General features: G+C 42.6%; 1 protein-coding gene and 1 long non-coding RNA gene across 3 annotated transcripts in view; one reads left to right on the top strand and one right to left on the bottom strand.

Annotated features, from left to right (window-relative positions):
• The window catches only part of LOC127045963 (uncharacterized), a 593,465-nt gene that overhangs the window by 205,535 nt on the left and 369,301 nt on the right, over positions 1–18,629 (top strand). The window lies entirely within an intron of this gene.
• The window catches only part of CRHR2 (corticotropin releasing hormone receptor 2), a 199,314-nt gene that overhangs the window by 67,326 nt on the left and 113,359 nt on the right, over positions 1–18,629 (bottom strand). For both annotated transcript variants that reach the window (XM_050942736.1, XM_050942737.1), the window contains 4 exons: positions 17,669–17,786; positions 15,136–15,289; positions 12,134–12,194; positions 6,551–6,623 (listed from right to left, as the gene is read on the bottom strand). In XM_050942736.1, the coding sequence (XP_050798693.1) occupies positions 6,551–6,623; positions 12,134–12,194; positions 15,136–15,289; positions 17,669–17,786 (406 nt within the window). The remainder of the gene's footprint in view (positions 1–6,550; positions 6,624–12,133; positions 12,195–15,135; positions 15,290–17,668; positions 17,787–18,629) is intronic.

The following is an 18,629-nucleotide window of genomic DNA, read 5'->3' as shown; positions in this document are numbered from 1 at the left end:
AACTATTAACTAACGAATATTCTAAAGTTAAAGCTAGACTAAAGATAAAGCTCACATGTGCTGCCAATTACACCATTCAAGCTGAGGGAAGCAGAGAAAGAACTGAGGGAGGGTTGGTCGCACGGCGCTATGTAACCACCTGAGATGGCACGGGATGGGGACAGTGCACGTGCAAACCAATGAGGCACTGCTACTAAAATTGTCTAATTAGAAGAGCAGGGGCGCAGATTCACCTAAAGTGGAGCACCCACAAGGAAACCTCTTTGTAGAAGAACCCTAAATGCATGACTCTGGACTTTGGGCTCCTGAATTTCATCCAGTTTCTGTCACTTCAATCTTCATGGCCGTCCAGATCTTTCTGTAGAACATTCCTATCTTCCTCTGTATCGATGATACTTCCCACCAAGGTATCATCAGCAATACTCCTACTTTTTGTGCCAAGGTCCTTAAAAATATATTGAACTACACTGGTCTCAAGACAGATCCTTCAACTTCACTAAGGGTACGTCTACACTAAGGGATTATTTCGATTTTACATAAACCGGTTTTGTAAAACAGATTGTATAAAGTCGAGTGCATGCGGCCACACTAAGCACATTAATTCGGTGGTGTGCATCCATGGTCCGAGGCTAGCGTCGATTTCCGGAGCATTGCACTGTGGGTAGCTATTCTGTAGCTATCCCATAGTTCCCACAGTCTCCCCCACCCCTTGGAATTCTGGGTTGAGATCCCAGTGCCTGATGGGGCAAAAATCATTGTCGCGGGTGGTTCTGGGTAAATGTCGTCAGTCATTCCTTCCTCCGGGAAAACAACGGCAGACAATCATTTCACACCCTTTTTCCCTGGATTGTCCTGGCAGACGCCATAGCACGGCAACCATGGAGCCCGTTCAGTCTTTTTTTTTACTGTCACCGTATGTCTACTGGATGCCGCTGACAGAGGTGACACTGCAGTGCTACACAGCAGCATTAATTTGCTTTTGCATGATAGCAGAGACAGTTATCTGTCGTTCTGTACCGTCTGCTGCCATTGTAAATTGGCAATGAGATGACGGCTATCTGTTGTTCTGTACCGTCTGCTGCTATCATGAGTGCCCCTGGCTGAGGTCGCCCGGGGGTATAAAGGCAAAAATGGGAATGACTCCCCGAGTCAATCCCTCCTTTATGGTATCTAAAAATAGAGTCAGTCCTGCTTAGAATATGGGGCAAGTGTACTAGAGAACCAGTGTATCAGAGAACCAGAAAGCACGGCTGCTCCGTGTCAGACCCCGCAGAAATGATGAGCTGCATGCCATTCACGGGGGTTGCCCCTGCAACAACCTCACCCGTTGCTTCCCTCCTCCCCAACCTTCCTGGGCTACCGTGGCAGTGTCCCCCCCATTTGTGTCATGAAGTTATAAAGAATGCAGGAATAAGAAACAGTAACTTGTTAGTGAGATAAAATGAGGGGGAGGCAGCCTCCAGCTGCTATGATAGTCCAGGCAGGACATTAATCAGTGTGGGGGAGAGGAGCCCAGGATCCCGCTGCTATGACAGTCCAGGCAGTACAGAATCTTTTCTTTACACATGAAAGGAAGGGGGCTGATTGAAGCTCAGCCCCTAGTTGCTATGATGAAGACGGTTACCAGCCGTTCTGTACCATCTACTGGGAATGACCAGGAATCATTAATATTTTTACCCAGGCACCCCCCCCCCCAGCCGGCCTCACCTGAGGCCCGCCAGGGGTGTTCAGCAGCTATCAAGCATATTGTACCGTGGTGCCACCGGGGAGGGAAGAGGAGCAGATACTCCTCTTTACTGCTGCAGCATCGCGTCTACCAGCAGCATTCAGTACACATAGAGTGACATTAAAAAAAGTCAAGAAACGATTTTTTCCCTTTTCTTTCACGTGGGCGTGGAAGGGGTACATTGACGACCTATACCCTGAACCACGTCGGACAATGTGTTTGAACCTACAGGCATTGGGAGCTCAGCCAAGAATGCAAATACTTTTCGGAGACTGCTGTGGACTGCGGGATAGCTGGAGTCCTCAGTTCCCCCTCCCTCCCTCCATGAGCGTCCATTTGATTCTTTGGCTTTCCGTTACGCTTGTCACGCAGCACTGTGTAGCCTGGAGATTTTTTTCAAACGTTTTGGCATTTCGTCTTCTGTAACGGAGCTCTGATAGAACAGATTTGTCTCCCTATACAGCGATCAGATCCAGTATCTCCCGTACAGTCCATGCTGGAGCTCTTTTTGGATTTGGGACTGCATCGCCACCCGTGCTGATCAGAGCTCCACGCTGGGCAAACAGGAAATGAAATTCAAAAGTTCGCGGGGCTTTTCCTGTTTACCTGGCCACTGCATCCGAGTTCAGATTGCTGTCTAGAGCGGTCACAGTGGTGCACTGTGGGATGCCGCCCGGAGGCCAATACCGCCGATTTGCGGCCACACTAACCCTAATCTGATAAGGTAATACCGATTTTAGCGCTACTCCTCTCGTTGGGGAGGAGTACAGAAACCGATTTAAAGAGCCCTTTATAGCGATATAAAGAGCCTCGTAGTGTGGACGGGTACAGCGTTAAATCGGTTTAACGCTGCTAAAATCGATTTAAACGCGTAGTGTAGACCAGGCCTAATAATCTCCCTCCAGTCCGACAATTCACCTTTCAGCACAACCCGTTGCCATTTTCCCTTTAGCCAACTCCTTATCCACCTTAAAGTTCTTCTACTGACCCCCATCTTCCCTAATTTAACTAATAACTTCCCATGAGCTACTGAGTCAGATGCTTAATTGAAGTCCAAGTATATGAGATCTACTGCACTCCCTTATCTAAAAACAAACAAACAAAAACCACAACACTGTGAGCTTTAGTTATCACTTGATTAGACACCTGCAAATGAAGTGGGATAACTAATGATTTAATTGCTTAATTACCATCTGAAAACTCAATTTTAAACTTCCTATTACGTGTCTGCCATTTTATAATTATCCAGTTTGTACTTGCCAAAGGCTATTAAACAAAACATATGCAACAGCAACAAAATAGATTGCACTTATGTAGTTGCTTCCATCAGAAGATCTCAGACTGCTTTATGAATGGCAAGTAAGTATATTTTATATAGGGGACGGAGATAAGAGGTGTCAATTTTCTAATTGTCACTAGCCTAAGGCATTGATCCTACAATTGACTACATGTGAACAAACTTCAGAGGGGCTCTGCACAGGCCAGCTGCACACAGTCAGCTGCGGGATCATGACCCATCTGAGCATTTACAAATGCTGTAAAAGTAAAGATAATAAAAGGTGTCAGTCTCATTTGTTTGCAGGGTCCCAGTTTAAGACACTTTGTCCAGTGCCATACTTCAGCTACAAAGATACATTAGCTTACGCTGCATTGCCTGAAAGATACTAATGAGAGAAGGTTAATGAAAAACTTTTTGTTGTTGAAAAATGGACTTTTCTCTAAACGGAAATAATTTGTCAAAAACATGACATTACAGGAGAAGCATAATGTTACGAACACCAGTCTTATGAATGAAAAAATAGTAAAAATTAAAATCACATAGCGAAAGTGAGGTCAGTGAACAACAAATTGACATCCCTTCATATTCCGATGCCTTCCATGCCTTGGAAATTGCTTTGCACTGGTCTGAAGGACAAGAAAAAAGCGACGCAGTGCACCATATGGCAACTTAAGCGCTGAATCTCCTGTAATTTTGCGATGATCATAACACTGAGAAATTCATAAACTTTAACTCCACAATAAGTTCTACTGTATGGAAGTCTGTCGAGTTTTTGTGATTTGGGGTGTTATTTTTCCAATAGAAATTTTTAATCAAAATTGTTCATTAACCAAGAAGCTGTTTTCCTGTAAAGGAAAAATGTGAACATTTGGAAAAAGTTCTGAAAACTGCTAGTCAGCTAGCAGCTCCGGTTGTGACACCTACAGCCAGATTTTCAAAAGAGCTTGGTATATTGCAGAGATTGGCAACCTTTCAGAAGCGATGTGCCGAGTCTTCATTTATTCACTCTGATTGAAGGTTTCGCATGCCAGTCATACATTTTAACATTTTTAGAAGGTCTCTTTCTATAAGTCTATAATATATAACTAAACTATTGTTGTATGCAAAGTAAATAAGGTATTTAAGATGTTTAAGAAGCTTCATTTAAAATTAAATTAAAATACAGAGCCTCTTGGACTGGTGGACAGGACTCAGGCAGTATGAGTGCCACTGAAAATCAGCTCACGTGCTGCCTTCGGCACACGTGCCATAGGTTGCCTACCCCTGGTACACTGGATGGGGAAATATGGCCACAAGTATTGCAGTGAGAGCTGCTGGGCACTGAGCACTTGCAGCAACTTCTGCTAAGTGTGGACATTTTCCATTTAACAAAAATGGTAAGTAAAAATGTTGATAAACATTGCTATTAAAACACACAAAAAGGCCATGAGAAATCAAAAATGTCAATAATGTCAACAACATAGAGGGGGAGGGAGAACTTTGTTTTTAATAAAAGGCCATTTTCCAAAAGAACGTAGCTACTTTTTTCCAGTGTCCCAATGGGAGCTGAGAGATTTTGGCAGGAACTGGATTGTCACAGGAAATGCTGCAATTTTGACATTTTTTTTCCATCTCAGGAAGGAACAAAACCAAAAGTTTCATTATTTCCCACATGACAAAATTCTGAAAAACTTACTTTGGTGTCAACCCAAACGTATTTTTTTTATATAAAACTAAAACATTTAGTTCTTTATTTTGACTTTTTAACAAAACTTGACTTTATATATAAAAACAATGAATTTTGTTTCAAAACAAAAAATCGAAAAGGTCCATTCTGAAAACACTGAAATTGGATGCTTTTCATATGATTGAAGTGTTTCATTTCAGTTTTTTAAAACAAAATGTTGTCTAACTGGTCACAATTTTGAAAGTTTCGATTTCACCAAAACCAGCATTTTTTGTTAAAAACCGTTTAAACTAAACATTTCGGAGCAGCTCTAAAGGTGTGCTCTTCAGCAACTCTGGCCCAATGTATCTGAAGTGTGTGGATACCGCAGTTACAACTAAGTGGGAAATATAATGTGCACCCTGTTTGCATAAATAATATGAGGAAACCTGACAAAGACATGGACAGCCAGCTGAATTAGAGGAAGTCGTTTCAGGGAGATTAATTGATACTTTAGTATAAAAACATGTTGATGGGTGCCCAGAGAATACTGGAGAAAATTTCTGATATTATTTGCCCCCCATGGAACGTCCACACTAATCAAGGAAGTAAGAGGAGTGACTGCAGGTCAAGAGAGCTTAAACCTAGCTAGTTCATGTACAGGTAGCAGTGAAGTCATGGCAGCATGAAGTTTAGCATGGGCTAAAGCTGCTTGGAACCCGGAGTAGCTACTTTGGCAGCTAACCCACGCTGAAACAGTCTGCTGCGACTTCACTGCTATTGGTACCCGAACTAGCTAGATCAAAGCTAGCTCAGGTACGTCTAGCCGAGCTGCAATCACCTATGACTGGAGTGTAGACATGCCCTCCAATCTTAACAGCAATATACTGAGCTTCATCACCTACACTGCAGTGTGGCTTAAGCATCACACGACTCCCACACATGACTAGTCATATCATTCTAAGGGCTGGTCTACACTATGGGGAAAAATTGATCTCAGATACACAACTTCAGCTACGTGAATAAAGTAGCTGAAGTCGAAGTATCTAAGATCGAATTACCGTCCTCACGGTGTGGGATCGATGTCTGCGGCTCCCCATGTCGACTCTGCAACTCCATTTGGGTTGGTGGAGTTCGATATAAGCGCGTTCGGGGATCGATATATCGCATCTAGATGAGACGTGATATATCAATCCCCTAGCAATCGATTGCTACCCGCCGATACGGCAGGTAGCGAAGACGTAGCCTAAGTGCTTATCCCAGCTCCCAGGGGGATAGGTTCATTACAGACACAACTGCCACCAGCTTGAAGATGCAAGAACTCAGCATTTAACTGATGGACACAAACGAGGGGCCAGATTCATTCTGGCTGGTAGAGGCAGGTGCCAGCTGCATCTCTTGGAGCCATCCAGGCTCCCTGTGCATAAAGCAGAATTCTCTCCCACCCATTAAGGGCTCCGCGGAATCCCCACCCCGGGAGGTGTAGCCAGGATATGATGAAACTGCACATAACTGTTACCCTGGCTATGCCCTCTTCCCATCCAGTGCCACCTAGCCCCATGTGTATGTGGAGGAGGGGAAGAGAGATTGTTCTGTGTTTGTCAGGCAGGACTCAACCCTGTTTGCACCAGGTCTGCAGGTAGGAAGCTCTGTAAGACCACAACAAATTAGCCTGTTAACACTACATTGGGCTCCTCATTAACCAGTCAGGTGCCAGCGCACACAGCACGTTACCTAACACAACTGCCTTCAGAGCTCTCTTCTGAAACCCTCAGATAATTTCCCTAGGTTTTGTTCCCATGTTTTGTTTTAATTAATTACACATGGGAGACAGCGGGTGCCTATAAGATCATTTCACTATTGCCAATGGCCATCCTCTTAGTCCCACGCATGGTCTTACCAGAAGAACGAGAATCACTGGGCCTTGATATATGTAGTCTATGTACTTCCCTGGTTCCTTTCCAAACCAGCATCTATAAGAGAAAAACTATGGTTTACAAATGTTAATGCATATCCCATATTCAGATTATGGACACCTAAGGGAGTTATGCACTTATACCCCTGATGTGCTTTTGTGTTTAATTACATAGCCAACATGCAGTCAAGCCACATTTCTCCTCTCAAAGCATTCACTGGACACAGATTCGAGCCCCAGTTTTTGCTGAGGGCAGCCAAGTCATGTTCCCGCTCAGTTTCTGGCTGCCAACCCTAGAAACATTTGCCTGGAAACATGAGAATGGTTTGAGATCAGCTATAAAGGAGGATGTGAGCATCCTTACTGCAGATGCAGAACTTCTGCTGCAAATTGTAACCCATTATGTCAGAAAGAGGGCTTCTCCTTTGAATGAAACTTCCTGCCCCCCTGAGCTTTCTAATTCAGTGCTCACAAATGGTTCAAGGAAAGTCTGTTTATGCAGAGGCCCCTAAATCCACAGGAAGACTTTTTCCAAACCCTGGCTGTGTGTAAACAGGGAATCCATCCCATGGGCCTTGAACAGGCAAAGTTTCCAATCCCAGAGTGCAACAAAGACATACTCATTTAAAGCTAGCTGGTCTGACAAGCATTCTCATCCAATATAATTCCAAGGAAATTCACTGAACTTCAGTTAAAAGGCAATGGGAGTAAACGGAAGGTCAATGAACCAGAGTCACGTACTGCAGAGTTGTTGCAGAGGGTTTACTTTGTCTTCATTTCTGTTATATGATTATGTGACATGATTGCCTTAGTTATCAAGGGACTGGTGTCAATGACTCAGGAGCTCATTTCCAATCCTATGTTAATGACGAACAACTAATTTCTTTCTTTGATACATGGCAAACTAAACCTGTGTTTTCATACTGCCATATACTGGCTTTTCTGTATATCTTTTTGGTGGATAGAATCCAAGTAGCCCAGTTCCTGTTTCCAGTGTCTAACATATAAGAGGGTATGATATTTTGAACCCTGACCTCAACATGCAACAAGCCCTTTAAGGTCTCCTACTTGGGTCATGGGAGTTTGTAATCCAACTCAAGTGATGTGTTCTTTTTGGAGTTCAGAGTTATGACTTCTATTCCCATTGGCTAGGGTGATTTCATAGACGGCCGCGTTGTCAGTTGGTTTATGGCCATGGTACATTGCAACATCTGATTATGTGTAAAGCACAGACAATGCTTAGAATGCCAAGACACAAAAGTAAAGACATTCCCAGCCCCCAAGAAGTTTACAATCTACATGACAGAGACAGATCCAGGTTGGGGCCCCAATCATATAGTAGAAAACAGTCATATAGTAAATAACAATCTCTACTCTGCATCTTGGCAGGGAGTTAGACTAGATGACCCTTATGGTCCCTTCTAACTCTATGGTTCTATGAGTCTAACCAGAGGAGCTCATAGTCTAGGAGAGAAGAAAGAAATAACAGGCAAATGAGACAAATGAGCTGGCTTGAAGGAAAGCATGATTCAAGCAGAATTACTGTAAGAACTGCAGTGGCAAAAAAAATCTTCTCTAATATGGGGGTGGCCTGCTAATGACTCCTAGGCTAAGAGAATATATTTGTCGATGGCACAGCATTCATGGCACACCTTGAGAAGAACATTTTCTTATTAGAGAAACATTACAAAATGTAACAGGTGCGATAGTTCTCAAACGCCAGAATTTAGGCTGTCCTACAATTACTTGCTTTTTCTCAGCTTGATATCCACAATAAAATCAGATTGAATGAGATCATTTTGAATCATTTGTACTAAGTTATCTGTTAAGTTATTAAAATGTTATTTCTGGTTGCACACAATATAGGTTTGTGCAAGCTGATAACTATTTGCAAAAACATTTCCAGAATTTGACACTATGGCCAGGTCCACACTACAGCGTTAAATCGATTTAAACAGCGTTAAATCGATTTAACGCTGTACCCGTCCACACTACAAGGCACTTAAAATCGATTTTAAGGGGTCTTAAAATCGATTTCTGTACTCCAGCTAAACGAAAGGAGTAACCCTAAAATCGATATTACTAAATCGATTTCGGGGTTAGTGTGGACGGAAATCGAAGTTATTGGTCCCATTCTTTTACTGAGCTACCCAGAGTGCACCGCTCTGGAAATCGATGGTAGCCTGGGACCATGGACGCACACCACCAAAGTAATGTGCCCTAGTGTGGACGCGTAAAATCGATTTTATAAAATCTGTTTTATAAAATCGATTTTATTAATTTCGATTTTACTCTGTAGTGTGGATGTGGCCTGAGAGAAGCAATTGGAAAGAGCTGTTTCTTGCTGCCCAAATTATTATCCAACTGGAAGTGAGACCCCCCCACTCCCCTCAAAAAATGACATGGAAAATAAAAGGAATGACTTGCTGGAGCAGTGTGGGGACAAAGAAGGATATTGTGAGATATATTAAGGAAAGGAAACAAAAGTTTCAGTGAAGCTGCCAGGACCTGGAGGATTTTGGGGAAGCTGCCAAGGAAAAAGAACTGAACTGTCTGAGACCTTCAGGAAAGGACCTTCTGGAAACGAGGCTGTGCTAGTCAAGGAATCCCAGTGGGACTAATAATGAGTTTGACTGAGGCATATAAAGGAACTCAAAGCCCAAGGAGCAGTCTGTGGAGAGCCAGCAGCTAATGCCCTGAGATTTTTGGGGAAGAAGTTATTGCCAATGCAACTGGTCCAGTTCTTTGGAACCAATATATCCATTCTAGTATAGAATTCATATTTCATAGACTAAAAGCATTATCTACACCGAGCTAGTATCTAGGAGTCCCAGTCACAGACCAGGACCCCTCTGTGATAGGTGCTGTGAAAATACAGAACAAAAAGACATCCCTGCCCCAAAGAATTTATAATTAAGTAGATATCTGGTGGCATATATCAATGCAACTGATATAATTCAGTGACCAAGACCTTCTCCCTTTACCTACATTAATTTTCACCTTTAAATCCAAACTAAGGCCCCAATCCTGAAATGAAAACCATATAGCCCTTTTTTTTTTACAACAACCAACCAATCCCCCTGTAACCGCCACTTCCTAATCCCAGAAAAGTTATTTTGTTTATTTGGGTTTTTTGATAGAGTGTGTATGACAATTATATCTGTAGTGGAGAGCCATGAAAAAAACTGCTATAACAACATATGCATTCCACCCGTTCCTTGCCTCCTTCCACCTTCCTCCAAGAACAAATAAAAGCTTTTTCAGTGTCAGCGAGGACAAGCCATTGAGTAGATCTTGTTATGATGAAAGAAACAGGAACACCTGTACACTGAATAATGCTAATTAATAGTCCCCCATGCTTCCCTGATAGGACTTTACATAACTCAAATATCACTGTCCTTTCATCATTGTTAATGAGACTTTTACTACTGCTCTTATCCTTACAGATTGTCCATCACTGAAATTGCTATAGAAGTAGCTCTTCATCACTTGGTGGTTGTTTTTACATGGTGCCTACAATACTTCTCTTCTGGAGGGTAGCCAGATTCCACAACAGAGCAAACCACTGGAGAAAATGTTCTCAATAATCTTAAATTAGATTATTCCCTATATTGATCAAAGGCTCTAATGCAGGTGAAATCAGAAGCTTTTCACTTGGTTTCATGGAATCATTCATTATTTAAGCATATCTATTCTTCCTTGTGGCTGCAATCTTATTGATTTAATCATCTTTAGAGCTACACAGTTTGAACCACAAAAATACTTCCAATCTGCCTTGATTATATTTCAAATTGCTTCCCCAAACTAACAGCAATATGGTCACAGTTTGTCCTTGACTTTGAACAGTCCATAGGAACTTTTGGAGATCTCTTCCCCCCGCCCCGCCACACTTATCTGAATATTTTTGGAGGCTGCTGTTTGTTCTGTATTTCACATCTGAATTTGGTTTGTTAGGTTAGATCACATGGGGGAAGTCACATGTTATTTCTCCTTGTCTGAATAGGCTGAGCATGTCCCATGTGAACATAAGAATCAGCCTGGCTTGGCAGAGCTGATTCCACTTAATTTCTCAAAAACAAGAATCAAGTTTTACTCTTAGCCTTACATTGGCACAGATTTATGTAGTTCACATTTCAGCCATTATTTCAGTATTTTTTCAGCACACGGAAAGACTTCTGCAACCGTCACGAACAGAATGTCGTCCGAACATCTGGGCTGACTCATCCAGAAGGAGTTAGAGTTAAGTAGACTTTTGATTAAAAAACGTTTTGATCTGTGCTTTAATTTTTCTATTTAGTAGGAGTTATTAGCTATACCACCTGATTAAACAAACATAATGTCCTAGAAAATGTGTGCATATTTATAGCCATCAGCAAAGCACTGGCAAAGAATTCATCTCTTGCTTTTGTTTTAGTTCATTAAGGTATGCTAAGTCTTACCCTTTGTATAACATTAATATAAATGTGAAGAACAGAACAGCTTTATTCCTTTATCAGCTATTCATTTATATGAGCTTTATTGTATCTGCTTGATTGTATGGGTAAGATCTCCTGGAGAACAGTAGCTGATATCTCAGTCTCTGATAGAGTGCAGAAGTACATGTTTTCCTCGGCCTCTCCGACGGGTGCCTGACACTACAGAATGTTTCATGCTCCAACTCATAAGCATTTCTGGATACTAGTTGGGTGGGCAGATGACTGGATACTTTGTAGACTTGCCCAATATAAAATCATTTGAAGTCATGGCATTGATCTCAAAAGTCTGTTCATGGGGCATTGCAGGTTGTGCAAGGTTATTGTACGCCAGTGCAAATGTGAATGGAAGCTAGCGATATCGGAGGGCAAGAAAGGCTAAGCACTAGGCATCATCCTCCATACCGAGTGATACTAATGCAACCCCCTTGTGTGGCCACTGCCTTATTTGCTAGCATACGAGCAAAAACGAATGGGGGAAGGACATGGAATGAGTGCATCTGTGAGAATATGGAGCTTAAGCATATTTGTTATGCAGCAGAATTATTCCTGCTACTAGGCAAGAAAAACTTGGCTCTGTACAATTGCTCTCAATGTAAAATCAGATTCCCTTGTGCTTCCCACCCTGTCCGTCACATTTTATCTTGTCCTTATATGTATCACACCAGCGCTGCATGGGATCAAAGCCAGTATGTGGGCCCTTTGTTTAATATGATTAAGCTGCAATACTACAAAGACTGTTCTTGGAACCTTTACAACCTAGTTCTGTGATCTCAAGAGGCCAAATCCTTAACTCAGTAGTTTTAACTCAGTCCCACTGAAGGAGTTTTACCTGAATAAAAGCTATTCAGGAAGGATTTGGGGATTTGGCCCAGGAATTTTAGATAAGCCTTTGAACTTAGGGGTCTTCACTCGAGCTGAGCTCAGAACTTTCTGAACTTGTCAATTCTGAGGATGAATGGGAATGAGACAGCCACATCTCTTAGTTTTCATCTCCACAGTCTATGTAACTTTTAGCACAATTTCTTCCAGCATTGGATATGTTTATGCTGTCTGGCAACTTGTTTATGTAAATAAAATCGTTAACATTACTTACTGTTCATTTTCATAATAGAGCTTGCCAATGGCCCAGGCAACAATGATTGGACAAGGAATACCTAAAAAAAAAAAAAAAAAAAAGATCAAGTCACAATCCATACACACACAGAACACAGTCAGTCAGTGTGTGTGTGTTGGGGGCAGGGAGTATAAGGAATAACGGTGACACCTGCCTTTGGCCATGGGCTATACACCTCATGCATCTGTTAACTAGTTTTATGTAAAAGAAATAGAAGTCCTAGCAAGACGCGAGCTTTTCACAGCTTTAGTGCCATTTGTTCTACAAGAGGCAGATTATTAGAACAATTACAGAAAAATTAAAAAGCTAGTTAAGAAATAGCAGGAGGTTCTGGACGAATCATAAAACGTTTTCCTCGTTCCGTGCAATATCTTAAAGGCAAGTTGAGCTTTCTTGGGGTTTTATGATCAGAGTTGTATTACCAGGCTGCAATCTCCTTATGGTTCTGCTGCACCATATGGATTGGGGGTGGGGAAGCTCTGAAATTAACCATCCCAAGGTAGAGGATAACGTGGAGGAATTCTCTCAAGGTTTAGCTCTTGCCTAGTTCAGATGTTATTCTGGCAGTTTCTGAAGAATGCAATTTCTCCCAGCTCCACTGGCGTGTTCCATGACCTCCAACACACCATGTGTCCTGTCGGTGGCTTTTTTAAAATAAATGATTCTGAAATCCCATGTGTTTGCTTTGCATGTCTTTCTCCCACTACCCTGGAATGCACTAAGGCAGATGCACCATTGCTCACTGGGAATTTAATCTCTTTGCATGTGGCTGGGTACATCTGTAAGCTTCCTGTCCTGCCAGGCTGCTGCCTCTGTTTTCACTCCTACTGCTTTATCTTGTATTTTGTGCCCAGATTCAGTGGGCTAGATCCTTGCCCTCATAATGTTTATTTTGTGCCAGTCCCTTGGCACAAAGCTGATGAGTAGCTGGCTGGTGGAGAATTCCCATCACAAAGAATGAATCCCAAGGGGACGTAGAGTCAGTGTAGTCAGCTCTGTACCGCTCCCCTCCCTAGGCAAGTTCCCAGGGAAAAGGGAACATAGCTGAAGCATCTTGTGCTCCAGTGACCCCTTGCTTCCAGGAAAGATTCTTGGAGGAGCTGGCACAGTTTACAGCAGCTCTGCGGCTCCTCTGACCTATGCAGGACAGGAAGGCGACAAAAATAGTTGCAGTATCAGAGGAGCAAGCAGCTGATTTGTGACCCTTCTCCTCAGCTGAACTTAGCGGGAGCAACTGAGAACCCAGCCCAATAACATGGCTGGAACACAGTAATGTCATGCTGACACCAACTCTCTTCTCACTCACACCCGCCTCATGTGTCTGTGCCCCCGGAGATTTCGGAGCGTGAACTCTGGAGTCACACCCTTGGAAGGGAGAGTAGAATCAGGAGAGTTTTCCAGCTTGATTTGTACATTGCTTTCAAATGGGCCTCTCTCAGTGCTATCAAACATCCCTGGTAAATCAGGCCAAAAGGCATCTCCAGGGCCACTCAGTGTGCTGGCTACTTGGTCAGCTTTGCGCTGCACTGCAGGTCAGACGTTCCAAGGCGAAGCATGGCCTTAATTCCAGTTGAAGTCAATGGGATTCAGGTACATAAGCTTTGCTGAACTGAGGTCTATAGCAGCACATTGATCTTCAAAATGCTGACATTTCAGTAGACTATGGCCAATGTAGAGAGACATCGTGGCGTAGCCTCTGTAGCAGAGGGCAGCAGGGATAGGATTAAGGTGCACATGTAAAGATCAAGTATGCTTTGGGCTGTGACTCTAGGGATCTGTTCTGGCCTCCTGAGAAGACACATTCTCCTTGTTCAGTGACTCAAGAAGACATCGGGCTTTCTGTTCTCACGGGGATGGGATGGGATGGAAGTGTCCATGCCCTTGTTGCTCCATAAGGACTTTTGGCAATTCCTGGCCAAAGCCTCGGTGGAGATCAGAGAACTGGACATGAGATTTGCCAGAGGCGAAGCAGAAAATAGGGCAGAGTGACGGGCACAGGAAAGGATCTAAAAGGGTGAGAGGAAGAGCTTGCTCAATCAGAGATCTAGATGTCTCAGGACTAGAGTCAAGGACCAGGCAAGCTACTTGGACCTGTGATGCAGCCACAAAGGGGTCAAGGCACTGCTTGCTCAGTGGTGGGGGTAGGGTAGGAGGATTGGCAGTGGCCAGGCCACCTCATGCTCCGGCCAGCAGAGCTGAGCTGGAGGTAGTAATTTAATTAGGACACCTGTAGATTACTAATTCCTGGGAACAAGCTAGGAGCCACATTTCCTCCCCCATGCCTCTCCTGGGGCTCCACAGCCCGTGCCTCTCCTGGGGCTCCACAGCCCGTGCCTCTCCTGGGGTTGCACAGGCAGATGCCACCCTTTATTAAAGGCTGTGTTTTAGGAAGACAATCTAGCCCTTAGTGACCTCAAATGCCGCTGTAACATTGTTCCTGCACAGAAAGCAGCCCAATTAACTCCATGCTGAAATGTTTTCCTTTGTGTCTGATTTGTATTGTCTGCTTTAAGGCTGTAAGGGCCTGTAAGGCCAGGGACAATGTCTCCCCTTTCCCACTATGCTGAGCGCACTGTGGTGTTAAACAAATACAGACATTTTAGGGACGGTTGATCAACCTGAAGCAACAACACAGTGAACTGCTGCCCCCTGAAACTGCTGAGTCATGCACACAGCACCTGATGCTCCTGCCTTCACCCCAGCCATGGTTGGGAATAAAATTACAATGATGCGAGTGAAAGACGCAGACCTCAGCCATAACCTTTCACTCATTGGCCTGCATTGAGCTGCGTCATTAAAGTATATTTAAATATCAACGTTTAACTCAGCCTGCTCTGATATTTGCCTTTGTTAAACGGGGTGAGATTTGAATGACAAAAATATCACTTCTCCGGATTTCTTCTTTTGTCAATCTTGGTTATATCGCTTCTTTAACACTGACTGTCCTATAGTACAGGAGTTTTAAAGCACACGGCACTTACACCATCCTATGAAGAGGAAGACCCATTTCCTCAGTTTATCTGTGGAGTAAGTCATCACTATGGCAGTGTGTAAATAGCAGCCTTCCACGAACATCCAGAAGAAGTTGGTCACCACAAAATAATTGTAGATCGTTGTAATACACCGACACCAGGGCTGGAACAAAAATATACAAGTGCATTTTAAACCCTGGGTGATTTGTTGTTGTTTCTAAATCACTCAGCATTGGACAAATTCTACTGTCTTGAAGCCAAAACTCAGATTCCAAAAGCAGAAGGGACCATTGTGATCACTGAGTCTGATCTTCTGTCTAACACAGCTCAGAGAACGGCCCCAAAATAATTCCTAGAGCAGATCTTTTAGAAAAACATCTAATCTTGATTTTAAAATTGTCTGTGATGGAGAATCCACCATGACCGTAAATTGTTCCAATGGTTAATTATTCTCAACGTAAAAAATTTACATCTTAGTTCCAACCTGAATTTGTCTCACTTTGACTTCCAGCCATTGGATTGTATGATACCTTTCTCTGCTAGATTGAAGCGCTTTTTATTAAATATTTGTTCCCGATGTTGGAGTTATGGACTGTAATCAACTCACCCTTTAACCCTCTTTGTTAAGTTAAATAGATTGAGCTGTTTGAGTTTATTACTATAAAGGCAGGTTTTCTAATCCTTTAATCATTTGTGTGTCTCTTCTTTGAACTGTCTCCAATTTATCAACATCCTTCTTGATTTGTGGATCCCAAAACTGCAGTAGGATTCCAGCAGTGGTCCCACCAGTGCCAAATACAGAGGTAAAATAACCTCTCTACTCCCACTCGATATCCTCCTCTTTATGAATCTGAGGACTGCATTTGCCCTTTTGGCCACAACATCACACTGGGAGCTCATGTTCAGCTGATTATCCACCACGACCCCCAGAACATTTTCATTGTCACTGCTTCCCAAGATAGAGTCCCTCATCCTGTAAATATGGCCTGCATTCTTTCTTCCGAGATGTGTGTATTCACCCACACTAAAACACATTGTTTGCTGGAGCCCAGCTTATCAAGTGATCCAGCTCAGTGACCAGTCCTCTTCATTATTTACCACTTCTCCCAATTTTTATGTCATCTGCAAACTTTATTTTATGTTTTCCTCCAAATCATTCACAAAATTTTTAAATGGCACAGAGCCAAGAACTGACCCCTGTGGAACCCCACTAGAGATATACCTGTTTGATGATGATTCCCCATTTACAATTATGTTTTCAGGACTATCATTTAGCTAGTTTTTAATTCATTTAATGTATGCCATGTTCATTTTATCTTTCTAGCTTTATAAATCAAACGGTCAGAAGTATCCAGTCAAATGCCTTACAACAGTCTAAGTATATTACACCAACACTGTTACCTTTATCAACTAAATGTTTAGTCTCATCAAAAATATGTGGACTGGCATCAATAATATTGCCCTCCTTTCTTTGTATATTAATAGAGTCTCATATCGGTTGCTCCATTATCTTGCCCGGGATCACCATCAGACTGACCAGCCTATAATTCCCTGGGTCATCCTGTTTACTCTTTTAAAATATTGGCACATTATCTTACTTCCAGGCTTCCGGAACTTTTCCAGTATTCCAAACCTTACTGTAACCTGGGGAGAATGATACTGACCTCCTTTATAAAGCACTTTGCGATGTATTGATGAAAATCTCCATAAAAGAACTATGGATTATTATTATTATTCAAAGGCCCAATACTCCTACTCTTGTTCACGTTGAATGACTCCTAATCGTCCTAGTGATTCCAATGGGTAAAGTCCTTCTCAAAGTCCGTCACAAGAGGTGAATCAGGCCCTGAATGACCAAGTTGATAAATGTCACATCACTTACTGACATGACAATTCCTGAATTTAATGCAATAAGGAGTCCGGTGGCACCTTAAAGACTAACAGATTTATTTGGGCATAAGCTTTTGTGGGAAAAAAATCTACTTCTTCAGATGCGGGGGCACCTGAAGAAGTGTGGTTTTTTTTACCCAGGAAAGCTTATGCCCAAATAAATCTGCTAGTCTTTAAGGTGCCACCAGACTCCTTGCTGTTTTTGTGAATACAGACTAACACGGCTACCCCTCGATACTTGAATTTAATGCAGATTTTTGCATGAGCCAGAGTATCAGATAAGTTGCTAAAAACACAGACATAAATACAAAACCACTTTACTCATTAGAGGCATCAATGCTTCTATATAATGGGATCAACAGATGGTCAGGTTATACCACTCTCCGTAATCTGTTTTCAATGCACTAGATTGTATTACATTCCCTTAGACCATAATGCACTATATGAAGTTACTGAATATGCAAGGTAACCAACAGTGAAAAGATATGAATATTTATCTAATCAACACATATTGTTTCTGCACTCAATCCTTTTAAAGTTATTTTAAGGGTGCAGAGAGCATGTGGATGCTACCCTTTGTAATATTTTTATGCATCTAAATAAATAATTCAGTGTGCCCATGAAAAATGGATACTGTAGCCACATTACATACCTCATTGCTTTCATGTATGTTATGATCAATCATCTGAAGCAGGAACCACATCACATTCCTTAGAATGAACGTGGTGATCAGATTCCAGTGGATAATGTTTCTCAGGCATCTGATGCTCCTAACGGTGGAAAGGGGGAAAGATATGAGTCATTATACAATGCCCACTGCAAATCTTCATTGTTTGCCTTTGGTAAGTTGTGTCATGTGTTAGTAGCACACCTGCATTAATCCTGCCTCAGCTAGCGGGTGGATTTCTTGAGATCCCTTCCAGTGCAAGATGTCTATGATTCTATATGAAAACAACAGAGGGAAGTACAAAATGCAAAGCCATTTGAATAGCTGGCCAATGGAAATAACTCAAGGAAATTCAAAAATCAGTTGAACAAACACAAGCTACTTGCCTTTACTTTCGAGGCCCTCCACAGCCTATCCCAAGCTACCTATCCCTTCTCATATGCTACTGAAACATTGATTCCTGCCTCTGATCAGTCAACAATGCCAGCCTTCAACATCCACATGTTAAACCTTCAAACAAACACTTTTGTGCTTTCTCCCATGCTGTGTCTCATGCTTGGGAGTAGCTCCCCAGAACCATCCACAAAGCCACCTCATTTCCGCCTTAAAACTCCTTTCCCAAGATGCCTACAACAAAAAACCAGCCAATGGTTAGACAGCTGGGGTGCTAAGACCACTGCCCATAATGCTCACCAGTGTCATCTCGTTTTCCTTCTGCTCTTCTGTCCGCCAGCCTGTATCCACCTGTTGACTGTCTCTGGGCTAGTCTAAACTGGAACGTACAGTGGCATAACTATGTGTTGCAGGGATATGAAAAAATCCACACCCCTGAGAGATGCAGCTATTTTGATCTAACCCCCAGTGTAGACAGTATGAGGTCAATGGAAGAATTCTTCCATTGACCTAGCTACCACCTCTTGGTCTGTTAGATTACCTCCACTGATGG

This window comes from Gopherus flavomarginatus, chromosome 2 (assembly GCF_025201925.1).
Source record: "Gopherus flavomarginatus isolate rGopFla2 chromosome 2, rGopFla2.mat.asm, whole genome shotgun sequence".
Classification (NCBI taxonomy): domain Eukaryota; kingdom Metazoa; phylum Chordata; order Testudines; family Testudinidae; genus Gopherus; species Gopherus flavomarginatus.
Note: the sequence above shows the minus strand (reverse complement) of the source record. Positions and strands in the feature narration are given on the sequence as shown.